The 27,940-nt window shown below is 37.4% G+C and overlaps 1 protein-coding gene across 7 annotated transcripts in view; it reads right to left on the bottom strand.

Moving 5' to 3' along the window:
- Positions 1 to 366: 366 nt before the first annotated feature.
- The window catches only part of PCGF5 (polycomb group ring finger 5), a 114,559-nt gene continuing 86,985 nt past the window's right edge, over positions 367 to 27,940 (bottom strand). For 5 of the 7 annotated variants that reach the window (XM_070470637.1, XM_070470638.1, XM_020876180.2 and 2 more), the window contains exons 4-10: positions 25,238 to 25,293; positions 25,065 to 25,124; positions 22,129 to 22,277; positions 17,206 to 17,304; positions 14,474 to 14,563; positions 7,392 to 7,451; positions 367 to 2,280 (exon numbers count right to left, since the gene is read on the bottom strand). In XM_070470637.1, the coding sequence (XP_070326738.1) occupies positions 2,233 to 2,280; positions 7,392 to 7,451; positions 14,474 to 14,563; positions 17,206 to 17,304; positions 22,129 to 22,277; positions 25,065 to 25,124; positions 25,238 to 25,293 (562 nt within the window). In that variant the 3' untranslated portion in view covers positions 367 to 2,232. The remainder of the gene's footprint in view (positions 2,281 to 7,391; positions 7,452 to 14,473; positions 14,564 to 17,205; positions 17,305 to 22,128; positions 22,278 to 25,064; positions 25,125 to 25,237; positions 25,294 to 27,940) is intronic. The other 2 variants (XM_020876184.2, XM_020876185.2) reach the window with 2 other exon arrangements.

The raw sequence follows: 27,940 nt of genomic DNA, 5'->3' as shown, positions 1-27,940 counted from the left end.
TAACATTAAATAAAGGAATTCTATACAAAACTATTCTCAACTCCATAATTACTTCCTATATATTTCCTTGGAAAATAGAGACATTACATAAGATGAGGCAACAGGCCAAATTTAAAGAGATCATGTATATAAAACTCATTTAAGGCTGTAAGTTTTGGCTGGGGACCCAAAAACATCCAGGTCTCAGTTGTGGTTTTTAAAATGCACTCTCAATTCATTTTCAGTTAATTAAAAATCAACTTCCATAAGTAATCACTGACCTAGATGTGACAAATTTATAAGAAATCTAAAAATGCCTTAGAGATGTCAGGGAACTGGATTTCACAGCACAGCAAAATAATTTCTGTAGCTGGAGAGTAAATTCAATTTTTGGTTTAGTGTAATGGTCTGTTTCAACCATTTTTTAAAAATTAAAAAAAAAATCTGCCTTTTAAATTCTGTTTGTGAGCCCTTCCAAGCACAAACATAATTTAACAAAATTAAATTTTTAAAAATATTGCCATGACCTTTTCCACAAAAGTCAGGCCAAAAACAACAGAAAACTTTAGACTTTTTGACTTGAAACAAAGATATATGGAAAAGATAATGACGACGTTTCAGCCTTTTATATTGTGAAATGCATCAGGATTTAGCTGTCTTTTGTGTTTCTTAGAGTCATACACTTTTATTTCTAAGAAGCATTTTGAGATTTAGAAGGCATTAGCTTATGATACATTTTACTGGAAAATACAGTATAAAAGCTATGTGTGTAACACACAGATTGTGCTCATGTCAGATTTCTAAAACAAATATTTTTCCTAACTTTTAAGATTATTTCCTAAGTTTCAGAGGTTAACTTTGTTTCAAAGCAATTAGTCAAACTTAATTTCCAAAGTTTATGAGAAACAGTGTAGATTGTAAGAGGTTTAAAATGAAGTTCTTCATATAATTTAAGGTAACAAGACTTTTGTTGACTTGCAGACTCATCTCAAAAGGAATGGAAGACTTAACAAAACTGCAAAACCAAGGACATTATCATAGATCTGACCTTAAAGAACTTATTTATAAAACAATAATCCCAGTTCCCACTAATTACTACAGGATCTAAAATGAAATATCCTCAAACCATTAATTCTGGTTAGCATATTTATCTATGACACAGTATTTGTTCTATTTTATGCATATGGTTTGGAAATGTGACAGGTTACTAACAGTTTTAATCTACAATTGCTTTGAGATTTTTGAAATCCATAGAATAGCTAATGTTACCTGCTCTAAAAACCCTAGTACTTAAAATCATCCTAACTTTCTGCATGCCACACTGACACACACCTAAGGCCAACTGAAAGAGGGAAACAATGTACTTGTTAGATCAAGAACCACAATATCATGATGCACACGGTAACGTGGGCTACGCAATGGCAACGACGTCTCATGAAGCAGCACCCGCTCATCGTAAGGCATTATGAAAGGTTAACCTCACTGAAACATGGGTTTAGTTAGAAGTGAATGTGATCAGCTGCCAACATTTCAAATGGTTATGAATCTCACTTCACTCTCCAAGGAGTCATGTACATTTTCCGGAAGGCAAACAGGCCCTCCTTGTGCGACTGGTAGACTACACAGACAGATGACCCCAAATGCCTACAGTTATAATGTGCTCTAATGTACAGAACAATCGGAATTCTTCCCAAAAGGACTTGCACACTCAAGAGTGAACTATTTTGCACACAAAAAGCTTACCGCAAACAGGACAGTGGCTCAAAGGCCATTTCTCTAAATATATTTCCCATACAAAATAATTTCAAGATATAATAATTATTAGTTCCTTGTACAGTACTCTATTTAAACAAGAATTAATCAAATAGTAAGTATGTGAAAACTGCAACACCACAAAGATTGAGCCATATTACTAGTGTAATCAAACAATAGGAACAATCTTGGAACAGGCAAGCAAAATATTCAGAAGGCTAGGTCATGGCCACACACCTACTGATTTCAACCATGACTTGTATTGTACACGGGGAGACGGCACAGATACCTTATGCAGATGGTTCAGTAGCAGAATGGCACTTGGTTTGCTCTTAATAGAAACAACATAAATGCAACTGACAATTTAAAAACAGACAATGGCCTTATTCGCATGCTGAAAATCTGGCTGTGTCCCTCGAGTCCACACGCCTTTCACTGTGCAATCTGTCGATGAGTAAACACATAGTGTAGGATTCACTCAGTGGGATAGAGGCCCCTGGTCTAACCGAAATCAATTCTTGGTCGATACTGCAATACCATGGGGTATGACTATAAAATAAAAACAGATGATGAGTAAGACTGTGTGGATATAAAAACAAAACAGATTATACATAAAAGACTTTAAAAAATGTGCAGTTATGGTTTACAATAGTTCTTGGGAATAGTGATTATGACAATTAAGACTAATTATCATTATATTTTTAAACTATTATGTTCTAGAGACAGTCAACTTTTCCATAATTTGCAACAAGGGTCAAGTTCGAAAGACTGTGGGGGTCGTAGTGGTTGCATATGTGAATAGTACTACCGTCAGTACTTAGGGCAAGGCAGGGTTTGTGAGGACAGAACGCTCTCGCTGCTGGGGGGCATTTGCTCATTCACCTGTGGCGCTGTGCAAGGCCAGCCCGCAGGCCGGACTCCATCAGAGCTGTTCTCTGTGCGAGTCCGCTGAATCACAATTAACAGACCTTCTGCTAGGACGGTGAAGAATCTGCCAGCGATGCGGGAGATCTGGGAAGATACCCTGGAGAAGGGAACGGCTACCTGCTCCAGTATTCTTGCCTGGAGAATCCCATGGACAGAGGAGCCTGATGGGCGATAGTCCATGGGGTTGCGAAGAGTCTGACGTGACTGAGCGACTGACACACACACGTGCTATGAATCTAGGAAACTGGGGCACTGTTTACAAATCACACATTTTAAGTAAGTTTGATACTTTTTTATTAGTAGCATTTAAAATTTAATGGTCCTTTAAAAAATGCTGAAAAACAAGTCACTGATTGTTAGAGGAAACATTTAGGTTACCGCCTCCTTTCAACAATTGATCCTATTAAATGTTTGGACTTGACTATCATGAAATTGAGTGGTTCGGACTATCCTTCAGCTAGCCCCACAAAGGGACTATCATGAAATTGAGTGGTTCAGACTATCCTTCAGCTAGCCCCACAAAGGGCAGGTAACCACATGCAGCCCCGGAGAGGAGACAGCTTTCCGCAGGAAAAGCCACACCACCACTTTTGTGTCTTTTGCCCTCTGTTTTGCCATATCATGTAGAATTCAAACATCACAGTCAGAAAGGGCCTGAAGAACCAGTGGTTTTTCCTCTTCTGAAAGCTGTGGACTCTCCTTCTTAAAATGAAATTTCCAGGAGATACTTTTATGGAACCAAGAAAGGCTGAGATGGCCACTAGCTTGTTTCCCCCTTGTCTCCTAGTAGGTAAATGCAAAAATCCTGTGAGAAAACTGTTTCCTTTCCTATAGATGAAAAGGGTGGACTGAGATTCTATGGTCTAAATCTATTTTGGTTAAATTCTGCTTACTTGTTTTTACTTTACACTTTATTCTGTTCCCTCTGAATCAGAATATCTGTGAGTAGACACCGAAATCTATTTTAGAAAACTCCCTGGATGTTCTGAAGTTCAGCCAGACGTAAAGACTGCTACCTAGAATCTTACTACCCTAACCTGACTTCTTCCCATCCTACCCAACTCATCCCACAGCTTGTCTCTCATTACAATAACCTCTCTAGCTTTGCTCTCCATTCCTGACTCTGTTAAATCTGTACACTTTCTGCAAATAAGTCAGTCACTCATTCAAAAATCCATTATCATGCGTAGAAGAATTCATCACCAATTCTACTAGGATGAAGGAAAAGAGGGGAGTAAAATGGCTTGGTCATCATTGGTTGGAATTTTTTCGGTTTTTATTTGTATATATACAAATATTCCTTATTTATGGTATTTTTGCATGTACTTTTTAAAATGTGTGGGACATCTGTCATGTATTTTTCAGTATTAGTAATCAACTTGGTTTGTCTGGGTTTTTTTTCCCTTTTGCATGTAAACACATTGAGAAAGTTCATCTTTACTCTGAGATTAGTTATTTAGCTATGCTTTATTCTTGATCTTCAATGGCCTCATTTTTAATATGCACCATTTTAGCCATGAGAAACACATATAATGTGAGGCATGGACTGAATTCCCCGCTACCCCCACATCACTAATAGTCTCAGAACAGTTAACTGAAAGCAAACCCTACAAGATCACATCCCACCCCAACATCACTCCAGATGTCCTAATTCCCCAATCAGCTGCTATCTCTGCTCCAGGCCCTCTGGCCACCTTGCAGCCTTCAAACCACCAGACGTGATCTTGCTGCCTCTAGATCTCTGTCCATCCTCAGCCTGGAAAGCTCTACCCTAGAGAGACACACAGCTATTTTCCCACTTCTTTTTGGTCAAAAATTGCCACCTCAAAGTGGTCTTCTTTTAGCTATCTCATCTAAAATATTCTATTTATCTACTTCGATTTTTCTTCTAACACAATAAAATTTATTCATTTGATTTTCATCTGTTATCATCATTAGAGTATAGGCTCCATGAGGGAAACAAATTTTTTTCACTTTTACTTCTGTGTTCCCAGGGCCTACAAGATTGCCCAGTGCATAATTAAGTGCTCAGTAAATATCTGTTAATGAAGCTTGGTACCTGCCATTAATTTGAAATACTCTTTACAGATTCATACACACTAGAGTGAGTTCCCGACTCTGCTTTTTATCCACGTGTCTGTTTAAGTTAGTACCCAATTTTAATTATTTCAGCTTTAAAAGACATTTTAGTACGTGGCCGTGCATATGCCCTGGGATTACTCACTTAAAAATGTGACTGATCAAAAGTGCCAAATTATATTTCCTGATGAACTTGAGAATGACTGACTTTGTCAAGTTAAACAAGAATCTGGTAAAAAAAAATGTGTTTGAAATTATATTAAACTTCATAATCATAGGAAGAACTGACCATTATAATATTTAAATTTGTTCTGTATGATGTACTGTGATTATATATGAGAATGTCTTTAATCTTAGGGAACATATGCTGAAGTACTTTATGGTCAACTGTCATGATATGTACAATTTAATTTCAAATGGCTCCATAAAGAAACAAGAGATATATTTATTAAAAGATTAATAAGATAAGGAGAGGAAAAGAGGAAGAAAGGGAAAGAAGGGGCAAAAAAAAATGTGGCAAAATGTTAACTGATAAATCTAAAAGTTAAGGATATTTCTTTGTGTTATGTCAACTTCTTTGTCTTGAAAAATTTTCAAAATAAGCTTGTAGGAAAAATGTGAATCTTACCAAATGCCCTTTTAGTATCTACTGACATTTATTTTACTTAATATATATAATTGCTCCCCCCAGCTTTAAGCTATTCTTTAATGTCTGATAAAAATACTATTTGGTCTTGGTTTATTCTTCTTCTAGCATATTATTTTAGTACACTTAGTATATTATTTATCATCTTTGTTATGTTCAAAATGAGACTTGATACTTGTGTGTTCTAATTGGAGGTTCTCTATCAGTTTTTGCCTTCATGATTATGTTACATCTGTGAAATGAATTTGGTAAAATTCCATCTTTTTCAATTACTTAAAATTAACAATTTAGGATGGGAATGATCTATTCCCTGAAAATTTGAGAGAATGTGACCAAAGTAGTTTTATATTTGGGTAGCCTTTGAAGAAGTAATTCTTTAATATTGTTCTGTCTTTCATAACTTAGTGATTTACATTTTCTTTCTTCTTGGGTGAATGTTTTGTTCACTAGAATTTTTCCTACAAAACGATTTCACCAAATTTTCACAAAATTAAAAGATTTAATCATATAAAGCTATACATATAATATTTTCTTATAATAAAACAGTGATAATTTTTTCCTTGAAATTTTCTAGTTGATTTTTGGCTAAAGATGCATCCTATTAATTACAAGTTCAACTTTCTGACCAGACTATACTCCATAATGAAGCGCTGCAGAAAAAAAAGGAAACGTGTGTGGATTTTTGAAAACTTGGTCTTACTCTAGTTTCCTAAAACTTTAGATCAGAGTTTAAGAATACCTTTATTTCTCAGGAAACAAAGAGACATCAGTGCTGAGAATAAGAACAAAAAGCCACATTTGTACAAGTTATAACTAAAGGCCAGGAACACCACAATTCATCCCCAAATCAGCTGTGTAGTTAAAATCAGCTACAGTAGCTACACATTTCACCAGTTCGGTTAAATTATTCACTCGCCCCCCACCCTCAATTACACAAGGATAAGGATGATTGCTTTTTTTTTTCTCTAAATGATTTTCTCTTGGCCTTTATAGTTGCTACATTTGCTTACTCTATTACTAAACACACATACACCCAGGACTTAACCAGTGTGTATTAAGAAACACACATTTTAATGTGTGGGGATTTGCACTATCACAGAACTGACAATGAGACTGAAGGAAATTCTAGATAAATTGCTAATTTAACACTTTTGATATGAAATGGTTCTTTCAATACTTAACATATATTTATTAGTCCTAACCCTAAAATAGAAACATCAGAGGTAAACTTGCTAGTTAAGGTTGTATATAATTATAATTCACCCTTCTTGGCTCCAAAAAAATAATGATAAAGACTAAATAAAAATCTATATTTTTAATAAATACTATGACTAAAACATGGATTAAGGGTGATCCTACATCATCTCTGTCCTCAACAGTAATCCTTACTATATTACACACTTTGTCTCTTCTGTTTTCCAAATTTTTAAGATGCAGTTTTATTAGATAAATTTTCCTCAGAGGCATGTTCACTTTCTCAGTGCATTACTAAATCCACTCACTATCATTCTGTGCTAAGAGGTAACTCAGTACAGTCCTTAGGGCAGGTCCAGTAAGCAAGCTCACAACTGCATTTAGCTATTGCTGTTATTTATTATTTAGCCTTTCCTAATCTGGCATTTTTTTCTTTCACTTGTGGGGAAATAAACAATGGAAAAAAAAAAAAAAAACACACACAAATAAGTGTTAAGTACAGAGCAGAGATTCAATATGGAGCAGAGATTTCTTGCAGGCTGAAGCTGGTAGTTGTTAAAACTGAAGGATGCATAAATAATGGCTTTAACACTTATAACTTAATTTTTAGTTTGGTAAAATTATATAATTCAAGAGAACTAAAGTAAGTGGAAACTTTGGGGACATAAGTTGAAAAGATGAAGCTTTGTAGCTCAGATAGTCTGAGTCTCGCGAGGTGACGTGTCTTGGGACCTTGCATTTGGGGCGGAAGCAGTCACCTTTGCGGTGGGCAGGCGTCATTAGGGTCATATGTACAGTCGTGAGTGCCTCTTACCTGATACAAAGGGCCATCCTGAGGGCAGACTTGCGAAGCTGAGCAGTTCAGACACCGAAACTGCGGAGGAGATAACTCATCAGATAAGAGGCATCCACAACTGGATACATATTTAAAATATTTCCATGTCAAACATGAGGCAACATGATTAATTTTAAGTAAACACTTTCCAAAATATGGCAGCTGTTTTTGGAAAAAGACTAATAACTTAAGTGACTGGTAAATTTTAACGTGAAATAATTTTAGTCTCTAAATATGAATTTTGTTAACATTCTGCAAATATTTACCAAAATGGTGATCTATCTTATCTATCTTATCTCTTCTTCAAATACTAAATTTATGAGAAAACCCTTGCCTTCTCAATCCAGGAGAGGTGCCTTCTTTCTTCCATCTTTTCCTGTGATTAATCTCTCCTAGATCTCTTCTTCAACCACTGTTTAAGAGTCTCAGAGCTCTGCAAGGGGGCAGGGAGCTTGTCTCAGCCTGTAGGGGATCCATTTTCTGCTTAAGATGAGGTCCTTTACGTTCCTCACATTAGACTCTTGGTCTCCATAACTATTTAATAGCATTTGACCGTGAGATCCCCGAGTCTGATCTTATTCATATTTGCAATCTTAATAGCTAAGGGGCAGAACTGGCACACAGCAGCCACTCAAAAAAAGGTTCATGAGTGAACCAATGAATGAACATGTTTTTAAACTAGTGAATAGATTCAATTCTAAATCCACTGTCTTTTAACAATTTGTGTGTGTGTTAGTCGCTCAGTTGTGTCTGACTCTTTGCCACCCCATGGACTGTAGCTCATCAGGCTCCTCTGTCCATGGGATTTTCCAGGCAAGGATACTGGAGAGTGGGTTGCCATTTCCTCCTCCAGGGGATCTTCCTGACCCAGGGATTGAACCTGGGTGTCCTGCAATGCAGGCAGATGCTTTAACCATCTGAGCAACTAGCTGTTCATATTTAAAAAGTCATTGCCAAATCTTGATTTTTCAATATTATGTTGAACACTTATTAGGCATAAATATTTGAACTATAATGGAACTATGAAATATAAAAACATACACTTTAAAATTTTACATATATGAATTCAACATTGCATGACTCTTCAAAATGAAAATATAGATAGCAATATTTCCTCTAGAAGTTAGTCTCTGAATTTCTGGACAGGGTTCATCAACACTGTTAAGAGACGCCCTGCATTGCTCTCCTTGACAACCTTCCTCCCCTCCTCTGGCCCATCGGGCTTTGCCTAACTGTGCAAACAAGTCCCAGACAGCATTTAACAAGGAAGGAGTTGGGTGGAAAGAGGTAAGATTCACTAAGTGGTATTTTTTTCTTATTAATCTATTTGATATCAGTTAAGCTAGATGTTTGTTTTTCCTAAAATTGCTTGGTAATGTAAAGAAAGCACAGCAAGACAAACACGGTGGAATAACTTTAGGTAGGGACTGGCAGGGGTTGCTGGCAGCCATAAAAGCAACCAGGATTATCTGGGAAAGGGGGAGTCCTGAGAGTAGGTACTCAACCTACCCAAGGAAAGGGAAGCAGGAAGAACAGGAGTTCACGGGGAAAGCTGAGGCCGAAGAGACAGTAAGAGTAAGCTCGCAGGCATGAGACCAAGTGTAGGAGTATAGAATTATAATAATAATGAAAGCAAACATATGTAAGTTATTAATAATACAATATTTATTATGTCAGGCACCCTGCTAAGTACCTTACTAAATAATATTTCATTAGTTCTTACTAAAATATTTTTAAGATCAGTATTATTACTCCAAGTTTCAGGATCAAAAAACCAAGGCAAACCATGCAGCACAATACAACTGGGAGGAAATAATTGCGACAAGCATAACGAAGATGAATATCCAGACACATAAGGAGCTCTCAGAAGTCAGTAAGAAACACACAAACTTCGTAACGGAAAAAAAAGCGGCAATGGATTTGGAGAGAAACTTCACACAAGAAACACAAAAGTGAAAATACACAGTGCTGGTGAGGGTGTCAGAAAATGGGCACTCACACATTATTGGTATTATTATAAACTGTGAAAACCTTTTTAGAGAACAATTTATCAGTATCTATCAAAATTTAAAACATGCACATTCTGCTGTAAATCCACACCTGGAATTTAGCCAATGAATATGCTTCCACATATACAAAAAGATGTATGTACTGGAAAAGAGCATGTCTGTAATGTCAATTTGAAAAATGTCCACCAAATGAGTACTAATCAAAATTATGCTATAGCTGCACAAATGGAATACTAACAAATTGTTACAAAGAATTAGTTTAAAATTTACTGATTCTCCACAAGGCATATCAGCACATGAGAAAAAGAAGCTGCACAACAATACATATGATCCCATTTATGTTTTAAAAAATGTGATGAAAACACTGCATGGACATTTTAAGCAGAATACACATATTAGTATAGACGTGGAAACCACAGAGTAAACCAATGGTCATATATCATGTCTCCTAAAATCTTATTACTCAAGTGTTAGTTGCTCTCACTTGTGTCTGACTCTGTGTGACTCCATGGACTGTAGCCCACTAGGCTCCTCTGTCCATGGGATTCTCCAGGCAAGAGTACTGGAGTGGGTAGCCAGTCCCTTCTCCAGGGGGTCTTCCCCACCCAGGGACTGAACCCGGATCTCCGACATCGCAGGTAGATTTTCTGCTGTCTGAGCCACCAGGAAGTCCGAAAGAGGTGTCGGAAGTGGGACGCGCTTCTGAAAGGATGGCCCAGAGAGGAGCTGCACAGGCCTCCCCTGGGAGCTTTTAGAGACGCAGAATTTTTGTCTGCACTCTGGAAGTACTGAATCAGAATCTGTATCTTACCAAGATCCCCAGGTGTTTTGTGATTTGCATACAAGTTTGAGAAGCAGCAGTTTTTTAAAAAAGGTCCATTTTCTCCCACTAATAAGCAAAAGAGGAACACCGATCTTGAGGCACAAATATTGTTATGAACTGAAAAATTTCTAGGCCTTAGCTAAGTCTGACCAGATATGCAATTCCTAAAGATAAACGTCTTTCAAAAATGCAACATGATGAAGACAAGGATCCAGAAAGAGCAGAGAGGACAATAAACAGGCTGAGCCTGAAGTGGACCAGCCCCAGGATAAAGGTGGGGAGTGGCCCAGATGCTGTGTGGTACTGACAGAGATGTCCTGCTCTTGAGGAGTGGAGGCAAATCGACTGCCAGAGATTCTCCCAGAAGTCTAGCAAGAGGACACGAGGAAGAGGTGATGTGAATATGGGGTCACCTTGCCAAAGACCCAGGTCAGAGGTGGTGTCCAATGTGAAACAGGAAGAAAACCACAGACTTTGCTCAGACAGGAGGGGAGTGTAGAGCTTTAGAGAGCACCCCACAGCACCAAACTGAACAAGACCACAAACGCCAGCCCAGCCAGCTTGGAAGTTTAATGCTCCGCCAGTCAATCCCGTTCTCAAGCTCACCTAGATACATGGGGAAGACGAGCCAATACAACTAAGAAAATAATGATAAAGAGCTTTGACCTAGCAAATACTGATAGACATCATACAGTAACATAGAAGGCCAAACTAGTTTCCTTATAAGTTAATTGGAACTTTGTTTAAATATATCCCAAAGAAAATGGACAGCTGAAGAGTTTTAGGTAGAGATGTCATGTGGTCAGATTTTTATAAAAGCTATAATATGAAATGCTGGTGTAGGATAAGTCCTGCTCAGAAGGACAAAACAATGTCCAGAAACATAAATGGATATCACATCTGCATGTGTACACATATGTCTAGATACATATGCAAAGACAATGGTGACATCTCGAAACAACGAGGCGCAAATTGTGAATCATTCAATAAATTGTATTTCTGCCAAAAAAATTTCTTAGAATAAATCGAGAGTCTTAGCATCACTGTAGGTTGGTGTGTAAATGAACAAATCCTGGGTAGATTAAAATGTTTAATAGAAAGAAGAAGTGAAAGAACCATAAATTGGTCATTAGTTTAGGAAATAACACCAATCCCAGCCCAAGACAGAGCCAGTTAGCAATGCCAGAAGGTGGAGTAATGCGAGCTTTTCAGACAATCTGGTGTCTTGCTGGCAGTTAAGGGCAGAGATGGGAAGCGACGTGACTGCAATAAATATGCTGGAAGGGGCTTAATCAAGAAAAAATTGTTTTACTGCTAATTTGTACCTTCACCCCAACTGTCAGAATTTATCAATTATAATACCTCGTAATTAACTGGAACATGAGCAAAATTTAAAAATGAACAGAAAACGAATGGGAAACCAAACAAAATGACCTTTAGGCTGTATCGGCATAACTATTACCTTATAAAAGGCTTTCATTCAGTTTACTCTTCAAACAAATATTGAGTATCTGTACGAGGCACCGCTTTAGGTGCTGGAGACTCAGAGTGAACAAATAATCACCCTGCCCTCAGAGTACAGCTGACTCGGGAACAAACAATAAACATACTGAGAGGCATGCTATGGAAAACGGTGAGGCAAAGAAGGGGATTAAGTGTCAGACTGGGACTGCTGAAAAGGTGACGCAGAAGCACAGTTCTCTGAGTGAAGGGGTGAAGGGAACAAGGGAGGCAGATACATGGGGATGCAAGGGCAAGCCTGGCACACCAGAGGAAACAAAACACCGAGGCCACTGGGCCAGAGGGCAGGAGCAAAGGGCGAGATGAAGACACGAAAACCTGGGTGGGGCCCGCCCTGTGCAGGCCCTTGCAAGGGCTTCAGCTTGTATCTAAATGCCATTAGATGTTACTGGAGAATTTAGAGCATGGAAACATGTTCTAATTTGCTGCTTGCTAGGGGAAGATGGAGAAGGCAATGGCACCCCAATCCAGTACTCTTGCCTGGAAAATCCCATGGACGGAGGAGCCTGGTAGGCTGCAGTCCATGGGGTCGCTAAGAGTCAGACACGACTGAGCGACTTCACTTTCACTTTCACGCACTGGAGAAGGCAATGGCACCCCACTCCAGTGTTCTTGCCTGGAGAATCCCAGGGACGTGGGAGCCTGGCGGGCTGTGGTCTATGGGGTCACACAGAGTCGGACACGACTGAATGACTTAGCAGCAGGTGAAGATGGAAGGAGGCACAGGCGGTAGCCAGAGGAGGCCTGCAGCCCAGGTAAGAGACTTTTACAGAAAGTCTGGAGAAGAGTGATGGTGGCCTGAACCAGAATGAGGACCTGATAAGATGCAACTGGATTTTGATTATTGTATTTTGATGGCAGAGTTCAAAGAATTTGCTAAGGACGGAGGAACTAATCAGGACAGACTTCAGGGATTTTGATCTGAAAAACCAGAAAAATGAAAATCTTGCAGCTGCTGAGACTGTGAAGCGGAGGGAGAAACGGGTTTAGAGGAGAACAAACAAAAAACAGAGTTGTCATGTTAAAAAAATGAAACGGGCTACTTACTGCTGCGCCAGATATCAAGGGTGGTTTTTGTTTCTATTTGTTGATTTAGCTTTTAACCTGAATAAAAATCTTAAGATGCTAAAACCATTGTTTGGAACAAATTTTTAATAAAATATGCCTTACACAAGCAGGGGATTTAAACTATTCAGAAATGTGTAATCAGAAGCATACCTGTAGTAAAGACTGAATACACTTCATTAATGACAATCTCTGTGAACTAGCTCTTTGGAGCTCTGCCATCAGAATAACTGGCAGTGTGGGTGACCTTTGGGAAGGGACCTCGAGAAGGACAAGTGAGCACCAGAGGAGGCCCTGCCATGGATGACTACTTACATCTCTCTAACCTGAAGGCAAACCTACTTATAACGATGGTTTCAAGCGCTCACACATACTGAAGAGTCCCATGATCAAAGAGAGCTAAAATTATACCAATATGGTATTACTATTACGTGTAGTATCACAATATTTAGGCCCCAGGAGGGCTGGTCAAGAGAGAACTGACTACCCTTGCAATCTGCACTGGGTCCCTGGAAAATTTTGGTTAGAAAGAATTAATGAGGATGATATATATATATACAACCATTTAAAAATATATAAAATGTCATAGAAAGGCAAATATTAATTTACCAAATACAAAGACAATTAGGAAAAAAAATAAAAAGGAGCCCTAGAGAGGTTTCATGAGTTCCTCAAGGCACACAACCAGTTGGTGGCAGGACTAGAATATAATTTATTCATCTTGGTCATGAGAACTTAGCCTCACAAGGCAGGCATCACCATCCCAATGGGATGCAAACTGAAAAAAGTTCTACTTAAGAAGTTACATGTTTCATTTATTATTGTGTCATATCAAGACAGTTCTTCTGGGGAAAAAACAGTTCCACAAATGTTTACATTCAATATAGGTATATTTTTGAACCACTGTAATTGTGTGAGGCTACAGTTCTTAATTTTGTGTTTTTACAATTACTACTGTATTTCTTACTGCTACAAATTAGCCTTGCAATCCCTACCCCTTAAGATTTCCCTAGTATCGACGTTACATATAACTCAGGTAAGATACACTGGAACGTTCAAATTAACCCCAATCAAAGATACAGTTCAAAATACCAACTCCTTTGGGGTTTTAAAATAAATGTTCTTAGGTTTCTTTTAATCATTTCTCTCACATTTCCTGGGGCCTCAGGCACAATAATCTAAATCTGGTATCAGAAACCTCTGCAAACTCACTTACCCTTCGGTCCAATCTTATATTTTCAATGTAAAGGAGGTACCTGAAAAAAAGAGTATCTAGATTCTACCCTACCTGTCCTCTCTAGCACAAACAAAAATATCTTAACCATTAAACATACTAGTCAGGGCAGAACTTAGAAGTTTCCATATTTTATTGGGGTTTAAAAAAATTTAAGTACCATCTAGTCGACTCTAAGTAGAGTTCTGAACATACTCAGATCAGTGTTTTAAACTCACCTTAAACATAACAAAACCACATTTAACACAGACCTTGGTCTTATACTTGGGATCAGCTATCATGCAGTCACTAGGAACCAATTTCTTCTCTTTCCCTCATTTTTTTTTTTAAAGTGTCTCAGTAACTGTTAAATTTGATTAACATAATGATAAGCTAATTACACACATAGGTAAATATAAAAGCGATTTACGTTTTCGCCTCTTAGTCGCCATCGTGTCATGTAGATGAACTCCATAGTGTGATCCTTCCCCATAATTTCACCATTGCACAGCACATCCAACTTTAAAAAGAACAGTTACAGATCCATTAACATAAGTAACTCTCAATTCATAAGAGCTTTACACATTTTTTTCAAAGTTCAAATAAGATTCAAATAGTCATATCAAAATAGAAGTAGTATCCATTATTTGAAAAGAACACTGGATCTTTCTATTAAAAGCACTGGCTTACCTCGTAGGTATTAACAATTCATACCTAAGTAACATGAACCACTGTCTGTCTTGTCCCACACACCTTTATCTCAAGTTCAGCACATAATTTGGAAATGCAGTGTGAAGTTTCTTAGTCACTGTGCGGTCTCTGAGGTTTCAGACATATTTCTGTGATTGCCTCCTACTGAATGAGAACAAGCTGGAAACCTCACAGTTCCTCCTGTCACATTGACCTTATGAATTCATCTCTCATTTGAAGGAGCCGCTTTCATTAGTTTGCATCTGCAGAGGGTGACTGGATGGCTGTGGATATGTGACTTGGGGGGCCTTCCAGGCATTCAAGTTGACAGAACAGTAGGGAGCAGACCGCAGGCCTGAGTCTCCCAGGGCTCTCCGTTTCTGCTTTGCTTGGTTTGTGACTTGCATAATATTGGGCTGGCTAAAAAAGTTCATTCAGGTTTTTCCGTAACATCTTACAGAAAAACCCAAAGGAACTTTTCAAGGGTTTTAAGTAATTCTTGTCTGGCTAGACAGAGAATAGAGTTTTGAACTTTATGTATAAAATGAGTGTAATTCCAATTGTACTAGATAGATGCTAAATTATATTGATTTTTTGATGACTTATGGTGACATAAATGGACCTGCATAATGTTTTCCAGAAACCACTTTGTTTTTAAAAGAACAAAGCAGATAATGCTGGGAGGGATTGGGGGCGGGAGGAGAAGGGGATGAGAGGATGAGGTGGCTGGATGGCATCACCGGCTTGATGGACATGGGTTTGAGTAAGCTCCGGGAGCTGGTGATGGACAGGGAGGTCTTGGTGTGCTGCGATTCATGGGGTCGCAGAGTCGGACACGACTGAGTGACTGAACTGAACTGAAAGCAGAGAATTCTACTTTCTTTATCTTGACTGTAAAATGCATAAGCAAAGAGGTAAAGGGGTTTACTTAGGATGCAATTACAATCAGGTACACTGTTCCTATTATTGTCATTTAAAAACCAAACAAACCATCCTGCCTGAATTACCAATGCTGTTATAGAAGCTGCAGCTGTTAGGTATTTCATTAAATTACTGGCCTACTTGTAGGGCAGCAAAGTAAGGGGGGGAAGAGGAAATACTAGTAAAACCATACAGAAAGTTCTTAGCATTGGGATAGGAAAAAAGCTGTCTGTGGAGTCGGTCTCTTCCCCTTCTATCCTGTTCTATAAAGAAATGCAGTAATAAGGGCCAGCAACAGGACTGCAGGATAGCAACAATTCTCTCAGCTCTAATAACTTCCTGAGAGTTAGAAAATAACTCAGTGAGCCACACCTGAAAGTAAGGAAATAGAACTGCAAGTGGTATTTCGCAAGAAGAGAATAAAGAGCAAAACCAAATTACAAGTTTCATTTTCTATTTCACTGTGGTTATAAGTCGTTTTTATCTTTTACTTTTTGTCAAGTACATATAGCTTTGATTAATGTTCACATTTTTTTTCCCCAATGTAAAAGCTGCTGTCTCTGGAAATTTTTTTTATATTTGTAGGACCAAACATATAAGAATTAATCCTTAATCCATAAATTAGTCATTTGTAAGACATTTTAAAATAAGTTCAGGTTCAGAGGTTTCCTCAAAATACAGACTTAAGATTTAAACACAGGCGTTGCCAGGTATTATTTTATTTCTGCTATGATTGTTCATGTGAATACTATTGTATATAAGACTGAAAAAACTATGTTGCCTTTGATGCCTTTGTTTATATAGGAATCTAGCCTTGGTCTTAAAGGTTTTTTAGGTGCTACTAGTGGAACTCAGAAGGGAGGAAGAGGAAATTAATACAAGTTGTTAAGACTGCCATTTGCATGCGTGAGAAATGGTAGCCATGTTCCCTCATTATGTTACAGCCATAGCCCTAGGATGATAAACATTCTTGAAACACTGCACACATTACAAGCTGTGCTGTGTTCAACATCAAGGCAACTCACCTCTCCTGTAAAGAAACTAGTATGCTACATTTATGTAGACATAGTATGCTGGTGTTACCTAGGGCTAAACAATATCACTTTTGCATACTGCAGAACTAAATGAGTATCAATTACAAAATCCCTTTTCGTAAAACAACAATATTTTACATTCTGGGAAAAAAAGTCTATAAAGAATGTTAAAATGAACTGAAAAGGTCTCAGACTGAAAAAAAGAACATACCATAAAGCATGCAGGCATAAAAAAAAAGTATCCATTTTAGCTGGGATATTTAAGAATACTTAATGGTAAATATCTCCTCTAATTATAAAATGTTAAATTTGTTAAGTATCATGTTCTAGTCTGGACATTAAATTCAAAAATACAGATTACACAAATAGAATATTACATCCCAAAATTAAATTTTTAACATGAAAATAACCAAAGTTTCCACAAAATTAAATGTATTCTTAACTTTTGCTTTCTTTTGTTAGAATTCTCCTTCAGATTAGAATTATCAAAATAATCAAGATTAGATTATTAACTTACCTCATAAGAACTTGGAAGTTTTAGCTTTAAACTTAGAAATTTTTTAATAGTTCCCACAGTTACACGTGTAGAACACCGAATGAATTTCTTCATTAAACCCTAAAGGAAATAATGATTATTAATGAAAATATTTTACTATGCCTTGGTTTTCTCATTTCCTTAGCAGTACTAATCCACTCATTAAGCTTAAACATCAATAAAATATAAGAACCAATCTAGAATGACCATCACAAATGAGGCTGTAGACATGATAAACATGAACCAATTTGTGAAAGAAAATTATATCCCCAAATCTTAAGTTATCAATATTAAAACAAAAATAAAACCCAGCAATTGAATCTTTTAAAGGTATAAGTTGTTACTTCTACTTATGCTAGGAAATTAGGTCAACAACTTGGAAACGTTCCTTAATTCACAAAGTCAGAAAGTGGAACTATCCAGTCAAAATATATTCCTAGCAAAATATATTTCCAAGCAAAGACCAACAGAAACTAATCTATTTACAAATAACACCTGATCACAACTCAGATGGTAAAGTATCCATTAAGAAGAAAACAGAAGTTAAAAGTCACATCTAAATCAAAAGGCACTTGACCCATCTTGAATGAGAAGACTGACGTTCTAGACAGCGTGAAAACAAAAGTGCCAGACAACGCACATGGACATCCTGTTGTCTGCTCACATCATCTTGGCCTCATCAAGGTTTCTAAACAGCTCTGAACAGCTTATGCAGACTTGTTAGCATGTTTCATAGGTCCCAGTTAAGTCAGAGAATAATGTGAGGGTACTAGAAGACCCTTTAAGTGTATTTTCATCTGCAGGTAAGTCTAATGATAAAAGAACCTGTAGAAATGACCTGGTGTCACCACTCATAATCTTTTCAAAATTACTAGTAAGTACAGAGATCTCAGAAGAGTAAAGGTTTTAGAACTAGGCAAAAGCTTGTTTTTGGAATTTTTAATCCAATAAGGTCTGACATCAATTGCTAACAAAATTCCAGCTTGGATTATTTAATATTTGATGTGTAAGTACTTTGGAAATAAAAATATAATAATTATGCATTCTCGCCATAGAAATGTTATACTTATATCAGATTTACTCCTTTCCTATATATGGGCTATACTTTGTGTCCACTTTATCTAACAATTTTTTGCTGAAAACTGAACATTTTACTGTGGTAACACTGGAAATCAAATTCCTGCCTTCTCCTCAGGGATTCCTGTTGTGGCTTTTCCTTGATTCTCATTATTTAATGACTTTTCAAAACTAATTCTGCAAAGTCTGTATTCTTTACAGCATGTATGTGGTCACTGAAGTTTCTACCTATTGGTCAGCTAACAACTGAACAGAGATTTCCTTGGAACCAGTCAGTTTCCCAGTCTTTGCTGAAGGACTCTGTATGAGTTCTGGGCACACCTCTAACACTTAGCCAAGCTGCTGACAACTCTACCTCGGCCTTCACTTCTGGCTTGTGCAGAACCTCGATGTCAGCCGAAGGTGAGGGTTTAGGGCCTGTGAATGTCTTTTCTCAGCATCTACACAATCCTGTGTATATACGTGTCCTTCTAGATTCCTATGAATATTTTTGAGCTTCTCAAAGCTGCTATATATTATCTGTAGACATCTCATTTTCTAGTTTTTCCTTTTAAGCTTTTTGGTTAAGTCTACTTTTTGCCCCAAATGTTGTTTATACTTCAGGCAGTCATGCAGTTACAACATTGATTTGTATTTAGTTCCCTCCTCCTGCTCCTCCCGAGTCCATGGAGAAGGTGTTATCCACTAGGCAAGCTTCAAGTCAGGTCTAATATAGACAACATTTTAAGGACAGAATTCTAGGATCCAGCAGACAATTATAATTATTTGGCAATTAGGCTTTGAAAGAGATCTACCTCCCTTCTGTCCTCTGGAGCTTGAGAAGCTGCAGTAGGATAGTGGGCTGTGATTTTTACAAGGCTGTTTCAGAGCTGAGAGCAGAGGATGGGACTAAGGCAAGTTAAAATTCTTCTTACCAAGAGTCAGCCATTTTTTTCTTGCTCCATGCGTTTCTGCAAGGGTTTTAGCCTTTCGTTAACTATCAGATTTCTGAAAAAGTCGATTATGAAAACTTTTGCAAGCTTTTTCACTGATTTTATGCAGGAGCAAATTTTTGGAGCTCCTTAGTCTAATAGTTTCACTGCGTTTTTGCTCCTGACTTCGACGTTTGAACGCATACCATATAAACAACATATTAACTACTCTACCACATTTGAGAATCTCATCCTACTACAGAGGAATGAGATGGTTGAAAAGGCTATAAAGGAACCTAGGAATAATTTTTATGCCTTTATGTAATATGTAATCCAGTCTCAAGGATAAGACACATATCAAAAAAGATAAAAGACAGTATTAGTACCTGGTACCTTTAGAACACAAATACTAATTTAATAAATAGCAAAGTAAGCCCTAATTGAGGAATAAATACAAGTCAATCTCAGGAGGGATTCACCTAGGTGGGAGGGGAAAAAAAAAAATCACAAAATATAGAAGTCCTTTGAATCTTGACAGAAGTCTTGGACAGTGGTGAGAAGAGGGAATAACATGCCAAAATGGAAGGATTGTTCAAAGTCTTAGGTGTTTTAAATATTCTTAATATAAACCTTTATATACTTTGGATGCAAATTCTTTGTCAGATACATGGGTGCCAAAATTTATGTTGGTGCTCACAGATAAATGACAATAATATTTTGATGATTCACTGCCAGGAATTATGGAAAATAAACTTACAAACATAGGGGTTTTATGAAAGACCTTGAATGCTAACACAAGGAGTCAAGACTTGATTCTAGAAGGTGGCGAACTATGGCCATGGCCCTCAAGCCAAATTCAGCTGTCCATCTATTCTCATAAGGGACGTTTAACTGGAACACAGGCAGGGCAGTTTGCTCACTAGCATCTATGGCTGCTTTAGTGCTAAAATAAGTCAGTTGAGTAGTTATATGCAACAAAGCCCATATAGCCCACAGAACCTAAAATACTTACTACTTGACCCTGATAGTGGCTATAACTGCTTGTATACACTCAGGCTGTAGCCTCAGCCCTGAATAATAAAAGAAATCAAGAATACAGGAAACACTTCAGACTACTTTAAAAAATCTAAATATAATGTGAGCAGCCCTTAGTAGACTGAGGGAAATTTTGCAGGACTTATGACTGGTTGAAGGGAGAGGAGGTAAAAAATGTCTTAAGAATTTGAATTTCTATGATTGGTTAAAAGATGGTAGTGATAAGGGAAACTGCATGTTTGGAATAAAGTTAGGTGAAAATACAGTATAGTGAATTTGTCTTTAAATAGGTGAAGTTTTATATATTAGTGAAACTCCTAGTTAGGATCCTAAAAGTAGTTAAAAGATATAATACTTCAACTTGGGAGTGATGACAGGTGTGGAAAGGGGGATTTAAACATTTCTTTGCATAGTTGGAAGTCACAAAAAATAGAAGTGACCTCCTAGGATGACTACAGAGAAAGAATAACTTAGTTGGGGGCTAGGTATTAGCCTATACTCACATATATCAAGCAGAAGACAGGAAGAAGTCAAATCAGTAGAGACAGCATAGGAGTGGCCAGAGAGAAAAGGTGAGAATCAGGAAAGCAGAGTATAAGTCAGATAAGCTGTGAAAGTTGTTTTAAGAATGAAGGCACAAGAATGAAAAGTCTACAAAGGAGTGAAAAGGTAAAAGCTCAACTGGAATGGTGAGGTGTCAAACATGCCAGACAGTATCAAGGCAGGGGGTAGTTAATTTTTCAGATGAATCTGAAATCCAATGATTTAGAACTTTCATACTAGAAATCCTGCAGAGAAGTAGACTTCTCATTTATTTATGAAGAGATACTCCACTTTCTGGCTGACTCAATTTTCACTACAAGATAATAATTGTATATATTAGCGAGCTAAAGGATGGTCATCATCTCCATTAGGAAGAACCTCCCCCAAAGAGGATTACAGAAATGACTGAGAATAAGCAAGTGTAAGACCATTAAAAATTCTTATGCAAAGAAGGCTGACAAACAGGAAAGGGCGCTGCAGCAGAGCATGAGATGCTGACAGAGAGGCTCTGCAGGGCAAACAGGAACGGAGGCCACTTCTCTAACTACTGCTGTGCTCTTTTACACGTCTTGTCCAGCCAATCTCTCTTAACTAAATCTATTCTCTTATTTTATTATAACTGTTTGTATGAGTAAGACCTAACCAAAGATCCCTGAGTGAAAAAACTTACTATTTACATCTTTGCTCATGTCCATATAGTCGATAATATTCACTGAATCACTATGCTAATGCTATTTCTTTTTGCAAGATGCTGGGAAAACTTAATCAGCATTGAGGAATTCAACTCACTGGCTTACAGATCACACAGAGGAAGTTAAGGAAAAGTTCACAGGTACTTTATAACATCCATCTAAACCAACTATATTGTTCATAAAATGTATTAGCCATGACGTGGATAGCTTTTTGAGTTGCAAATAAAAATAGAGAAACAAAAGAAAAAACTAAGAGAGGATGTATAAAAGGGTTGAAGATGCTGTGTGTCATGAACTGACCCGAGTCTGAGTTGGTGACCATACTTAAAAAAGGGAAAACAGTGTATGTAGGTGAACTCCCAACAAAGGTATAAAAGGAGATGGAAGGAGAGATACAGGTGTGATTCTCCATATTGGCCACTAGGTGGTGGCATTGACCCAGGACGGTTCAGTCATGAGGGTTAGAAAACAGGAAGGAGCCTGAAGCAAGCAACTGCTTGGCAACTTGCAGGCAAGGGAGTATCAGAAAGTGACGTTCTATTTGTTTATGTTCATGAAAACGTTGAAAGCAAACATTCTGAGACACTAGGAAAATTTATCAACGAGTTATAAAAGATTATTAAAAAAAACTGTAGTTGTCCACTCACCTTTACTACATTGTCCCCTGATTGTCCATTATTTCGTAAACAATCTAGACATATAGCAATTTGTGGGTCACTTCTGTGATAGTCTTTATCATCTTGATTTTCATCACCTTCTTCATCTACCTTAGGCTTGTCAACTTTTGAAGTATCATCTGTATAATTTAAACAAACCCAAGTTAGATAGAACTCAAAGTTGATTTTATAGTTAAGCAACAATACACTAACCATGAGAACAAAAATAAAATTTAAAAAACATTTTCTTAACAGTTCTTGATGAAGGATAACCAAAAATTTTAGTACCTTTAAAATGTTCCAACCAATTCAATAATGGAAATATTTTAAAAAAACCATTAAGTGGCTCATTAGCATAGCTTACAAATTCTAGGCTCACTAGGACATCCAAATGAAAGATTTAGGACTAACTATATTTGGTCACAAAATGACTGCCATTAGTGATTAGACCACTTAGAAACTGACAGAATATAAAAATATTTCCACCCTGGAGAAGAAAATAGCAACCCACTCCAGTATTCCCGCCTGTAAATTCCATGGACAGAGGAGCCTGGCGGGCTATATTCCAGGGGGTCACAGAGTCAGACACAACTTAGTGACTAACCAACAACACAACAATATATATTTGATAAATTAATAATTTTGAACATATGTTGTTTAAAGAAATGTATAAAATGTTCTTTTAAACTACATCATTTAAAAAGTTCAGTCAACATATGTAATTAGAATTTCAAGTTTGTATATACATAATAAAGCGTTTTTGATCAAAGAAAAAAATACTTTCAAATTCTACATTTATTCAAAGTTTAAAACCAAGTAAACTAAATATTTAGTAAAACTAAAATATTTAAGTTCAAAATTTCAAATTATTATATATTCTTATATAAAATCAGCTAGTGAAATAACAAGTAGAATGAATTAGCTTTTTTAGCATGCATGTAACTAACATATTAAAACATCATCAAAGAAACCTGAGAATATTTCATATTATAATCAAATGTATTTAACCTATGAAATACCAGCAGGCTACATATAATGCACATATATTTAACGATTCATTTGTTTATCGAGTGCCTATAACTCTGTTAGACTAAGCCTGAGGGAACAACACTGAAACTAGAGTGTGGCCATCCTCACTCTTATGGTGTCAGGGTATAAAAGGAAGTACAGGCAAGTAAAGAAAACAGACGGAGAAGTTAATACAGACTCTGATGTAAGCGGTAAGATAGGCCAAGTGGGCACATATAACAGAGGTGGCAATAAACCCAAACTCTGTGGTGAAGCAAAGATTCAGGGGAGAGCTCCAGACAAAATATAAGCTGAAACTTGAAAGAACGAGCCAGTCAAGCATTACAGTATAGAAAACCCCGGGGAAAAAAAACCAAAACAGACCAGTCAGATTAGAAAAGAAGATGAGTTAGCTCCTCCGTAACGACTGCAGTGAAAGCATTACAGATGTGGGGCACAGGGGAGGCGGGTGTCTCTTCTGCCTTTTTATATGGAAATCACCTAGAAAGGAACTGCCTTCTATGAACCAAGTTCCAGCTCCAAGAAAACGTCCAACCTTTCACCCAAACTAAAGACCAAATATGATAAAACTATTTTAAAAAGACAGAAATATGGGGGAAAAGGAGAGAAACACAACTCAGGCTGCAGCCCTCCACTAGTCAATCTGTAAGACACAGTCCTGGACTAACCTGACCACACAGCTTCTGATGACAAACCCTGGCTCCTGTTGTCTTGAAAACGTAGTTTAAAACTGGAACATTCAGTCAATTTTACCTATATTTTTTACTATGGCACTACTGTATAAATTGCAGTTTACACCTGGGTAAAATAAGCCTTTAATTAAGTCATTTTTTGCCAGGCTTGGCTTCTTTGCCCATTTCAGTGTTTTAATTATAGATTAAAAATAATCCCTTACTACCTTACTCCCATCATTCAAAATTATTCTCAAACTTCCCCTGCTATAGGAAGCCAGTCCTGCACAGTTAAGCTGAACTAAAAAAAAAAAACTCTGATCCCCATTTTTCATATGAAAAGAGAAAGCCACTTCAATGATTTGTATGTAATTGACAATCCTATGAATCTTATGTGAAAACTAGGGCTGGAAGACTGAGCTCTATAGAAGAATGAGCCTATAAAAACATACATCCTTGAAAAATTTCAGTAGTATTCAGGCCATCCTGAAACAAATCTCATGTTAAATGACCAAAGGACACTTCTTCCTTATAATTTCAGATATGTTCTATTTTCTTTCCTGTGAATTATATACATACTAAAAGCCTCTTCTCTATCCAGTAATGTCTGCCACTTTCCTTAATTATTAAAAATTACTCACTGCTGAATCTCCTGGGACCTAAAAGGCAAATTTGAACACTTAACATAGGTGATGGGGAAAGTTCCCACAAGTACCTAGAAATATTTTTCAAATCTCAGAATATGTAAATTTGTATTACTGGAACTCTACCTACGAAAAGTTAATTCTAGATTATCAGAGCATAGCAAGATCCTCTGATCTGGCTTTCAGCTACATTCAAGTTCCTTCTTCTATTAAATATACAACATAAAATAAATACAACCATAAACCCCTCACTGTTCAGTTGCAGGCTATGGCCATTTCTTCGATTTCCTGTAGCTCTTTAGCTAATACTGCTATAAACAGTGGTCACTTTTCTGTTTTATCTCCTTTTTCTCTTCCCAGTTTCCTCTATTTCTAATTACCTTCAATTAGACCGATCCAGATTTTACATGCATTTACACAAAATCTCATGATTCTATATTAGAAGTTCATAATCAGAGAAAAGTTTATAATATAAAGAGGTACACAATATTGTACAGAAGAAATTTGAGCTTGGAGAGAGAGATTAGCTCACCACAGCTACAAAAAGCTAAGAAATTCCAACAGATAAAAGTAAATAAGTCACCTTGTCCATTTTCTTGAGGCTTATTTTTCTTCCAAAATTCAGATTCACGCTCAAGTTCTTCTAATTTAAAAGAAAAACAGTATAAAAATAATAGAAACAATCACAAAATCTTTAACAGAAATGGTAATCTTACAAAACACAAACAACCTTCAAGAATTCAAAGAGTAACTTACGTTCTCGTAGTCCAGGAACCAACTTAAATATAATTTCCTCTAGTGTGTTATCCAACCTTCCAAAGAGGAAAAAAGAGAATATACTAACAATAAAGACATTAAAATCCAGTATGTAAATTGTTTAAGATTTGCATCTCACATATATTACAAAATACAGAACATATGGTTTTAGCACAAGCACCACACCCAACTACTCTGTAGGTGGAACACATTTATTTCCAGCCTGTCCCAGTAGCAGACAGATTATAAAAATGGTCCTGTCTCCAGTTCACTCTATAATCTACCCACTCTGAACAGGACTGTGATTAAGGGAGGGAGTTTTTTCCTCCACCCTGAGAATATGGGCTAGCCTTTAAACATGCTCAGGCCAAAGAATGTGGCACAAGTGACATGCTGAGCTCTGAGCCCAAGCCTTATGCCTTATGAGGCATATCATGTGCTTTGGTGTACTTTCTTGGAACCCTGCCACCATAAGAACAAGTCTGGAGGATGAGACACCATGTCCTAGAGAGCCAAGCTGCCTTGGTAAGGCCATCTCAGACCAGTTCCTGGGCAGCCCAACCAACAGGACAGAATCCAGCCAGGATCAGCAGAGCAGTGACCCACCAGTCTCTGACTGCAGTCACCTAAGTGGGCCCAGCCAAGACCAGCAGGCCCACCTGGATCTGTGAACCACACAGAACTGTGAGGAATCAAAAATGCTTTTAGTCTTGTTTTCACCATGAAATTTAGGTGTGGTCTATTATACACCAATAGCTGATCCAGCCACTTTCAATATCTCTATGACAACTCTGGTAGAGAAAGAAAATCTCCATTCCTATGAAAGAAAATCTTCATTCTGCGAAATTGAGACCATTTTTTCCTAGATAAAAAACATAATATTGGGGACTTCCCTTGTGGTCCAGTGGTTAAGACTCCATCCTTCCACTGCAGGGGGTGCACCTTCAATCCCTGGTTGGGGAAGTTAAGACCCGGCATACCAAATCAAACAGCAGTATGGCCCAAAAAACCCCTAGCACTATCTTGATATTGTTTTTATCTCCTTTCCCTCCTGTATCTGAGCATAACTCCTCTTTCCATGACTTTCATTTCTTCATCTTGCCGTCCTGCTCCTACAGCATCCTTTCCTCTCATCTCCTCCCTCCTGCTCAACTGCAGTACCCTTCTCTGACAATAAACATGGACACTTTTCCCACATCTAGAAACCCCCAAATCCTGGCTTAACCAATCGTCTTCTCAAGCTGTTAGCAGATTCTCAACCCCTTCTTCCAACTGGAAAACTTTGAAAGCATAACCAACATCATTTCTGTCATGTATTTTTTGCTTCTCTTACTTGACAGACCTTCCCAAATCATCCGTAACTTCCATCATTAATTAGATTTTAAAAGAAATTTTAGAGTTAAAATTTTAAGCTTTTTAATTACCTTTAAAGTCATTTTTCTCCTCATGCTCTGCAGCAGTTTGTCAATGCTGCCTAGCGATGCCTCTTTGAAAACTTCCTTTCTCGATTTTTCTTTTTTCCTATCAACTTTCTTTGTTCCCTAGATATTCTTCTTTTTTCAGCTACTTCTGCCTCTGAGTATTCTTCTTTGCTCTGCTCTCTGTACTCTCTGACCTTTTCTACATACTTCCTTCCCTGAGGATCTCATCCACTTTTGTGACTTCAAAACTAACATACAGGCAGATCACACACACACACCCCCCAAACCCCCCACCTCTCTCTGTGAAGCTCAAGTTCCACGTTTCCAACAGATGCCGAATATCTCGAGCCCCTCCATTTGTTCATCTATGTCAAGACTTGGTCTTCTCCTTCAACAGAATACCTCTGAAAACCTATCTTTCTTTTTTTAAAGTTAAATGCAGAAATGATACCATATCACTCCCAAACAGGCTCAAAATGCAAGCGTTTTCTTAACCTACCTGTCTTTTTCTTTACAGGTTTACTCATCAAGCCCCAGAGGGCCCCTTCTCAGTATTTCTCCCACCCAGTCTTTCCACACTTCCCATCCTTCTGTTCAATTACCACCCTACTTAGAGGACAGCACAGTGACATTCTGCCAGACCTTGACATGTTCATGATGAATTTTCCTTAAGCACCAATCTGATCATTACTTGCCTGCTCAAGAACTAATTTCTTCCCAACACCTGGCTTAAAGTGCTCGTATAACGAGTCCAACCTACAAACTGTATCTGGTGCCGCTCTCTTGTCACTCTTCTCTGGCCAACTGGCTTAGTCGGTCATCCCTAACGATGCCGTGCCTTTTCCAACCTGTTTTTCTCCCTCATGCTCTTCATCCTGGCTCAAATACTCTTTTCCTAGTCCTACTCTCCAGCCAAACCAATGTCACCTTATTCTTCAGGACACACATACTAACTCATTCACAAAGTTTTCAAAGTCTATTTAAAAGTTTCAGTATTTAAAAGAAGTATTATTTCTCTTCTTAACATTTGTTTTATCAATGTAATACATATATTAACACATAATTTACAAATCAAACTTCCCCTTAACCTTAAATGTTATATTAAAATATCACATTTTCTTGCCCCACCCTTCCTATTCCTGATTCCTACAACCCCAGGTACAACCACTTTCAAATCCAAGCTGTTTCTATTAGTATTTACTTTCATATTTCTATACATATTATAGATAGATAGAGAAAAAACAAAGCCATTCCTTTTTTGCTGTCTAGATTTTTCTCACCT

Source organism: Odocoileus virginianus, chromosome 7 (assembly GCF_023699985.2).
Source record: "Odocoileus virginianus isolate 20LAN1187 ecotype Illinois chromosome 7, Ovbor_1.2, whole genome shotgun sequence".
NCBI lineage: Eukaryota > Metazoa > Chordata > Mammalia > Artiodactyla > Cervidae > Odocoileus > Odocoileus virginianus.
The sequence above is the reverse complement of the archived record's forward strand: the minus strand, read 5'-3'. Positions and strand labels throughout refer to the sequence as shown.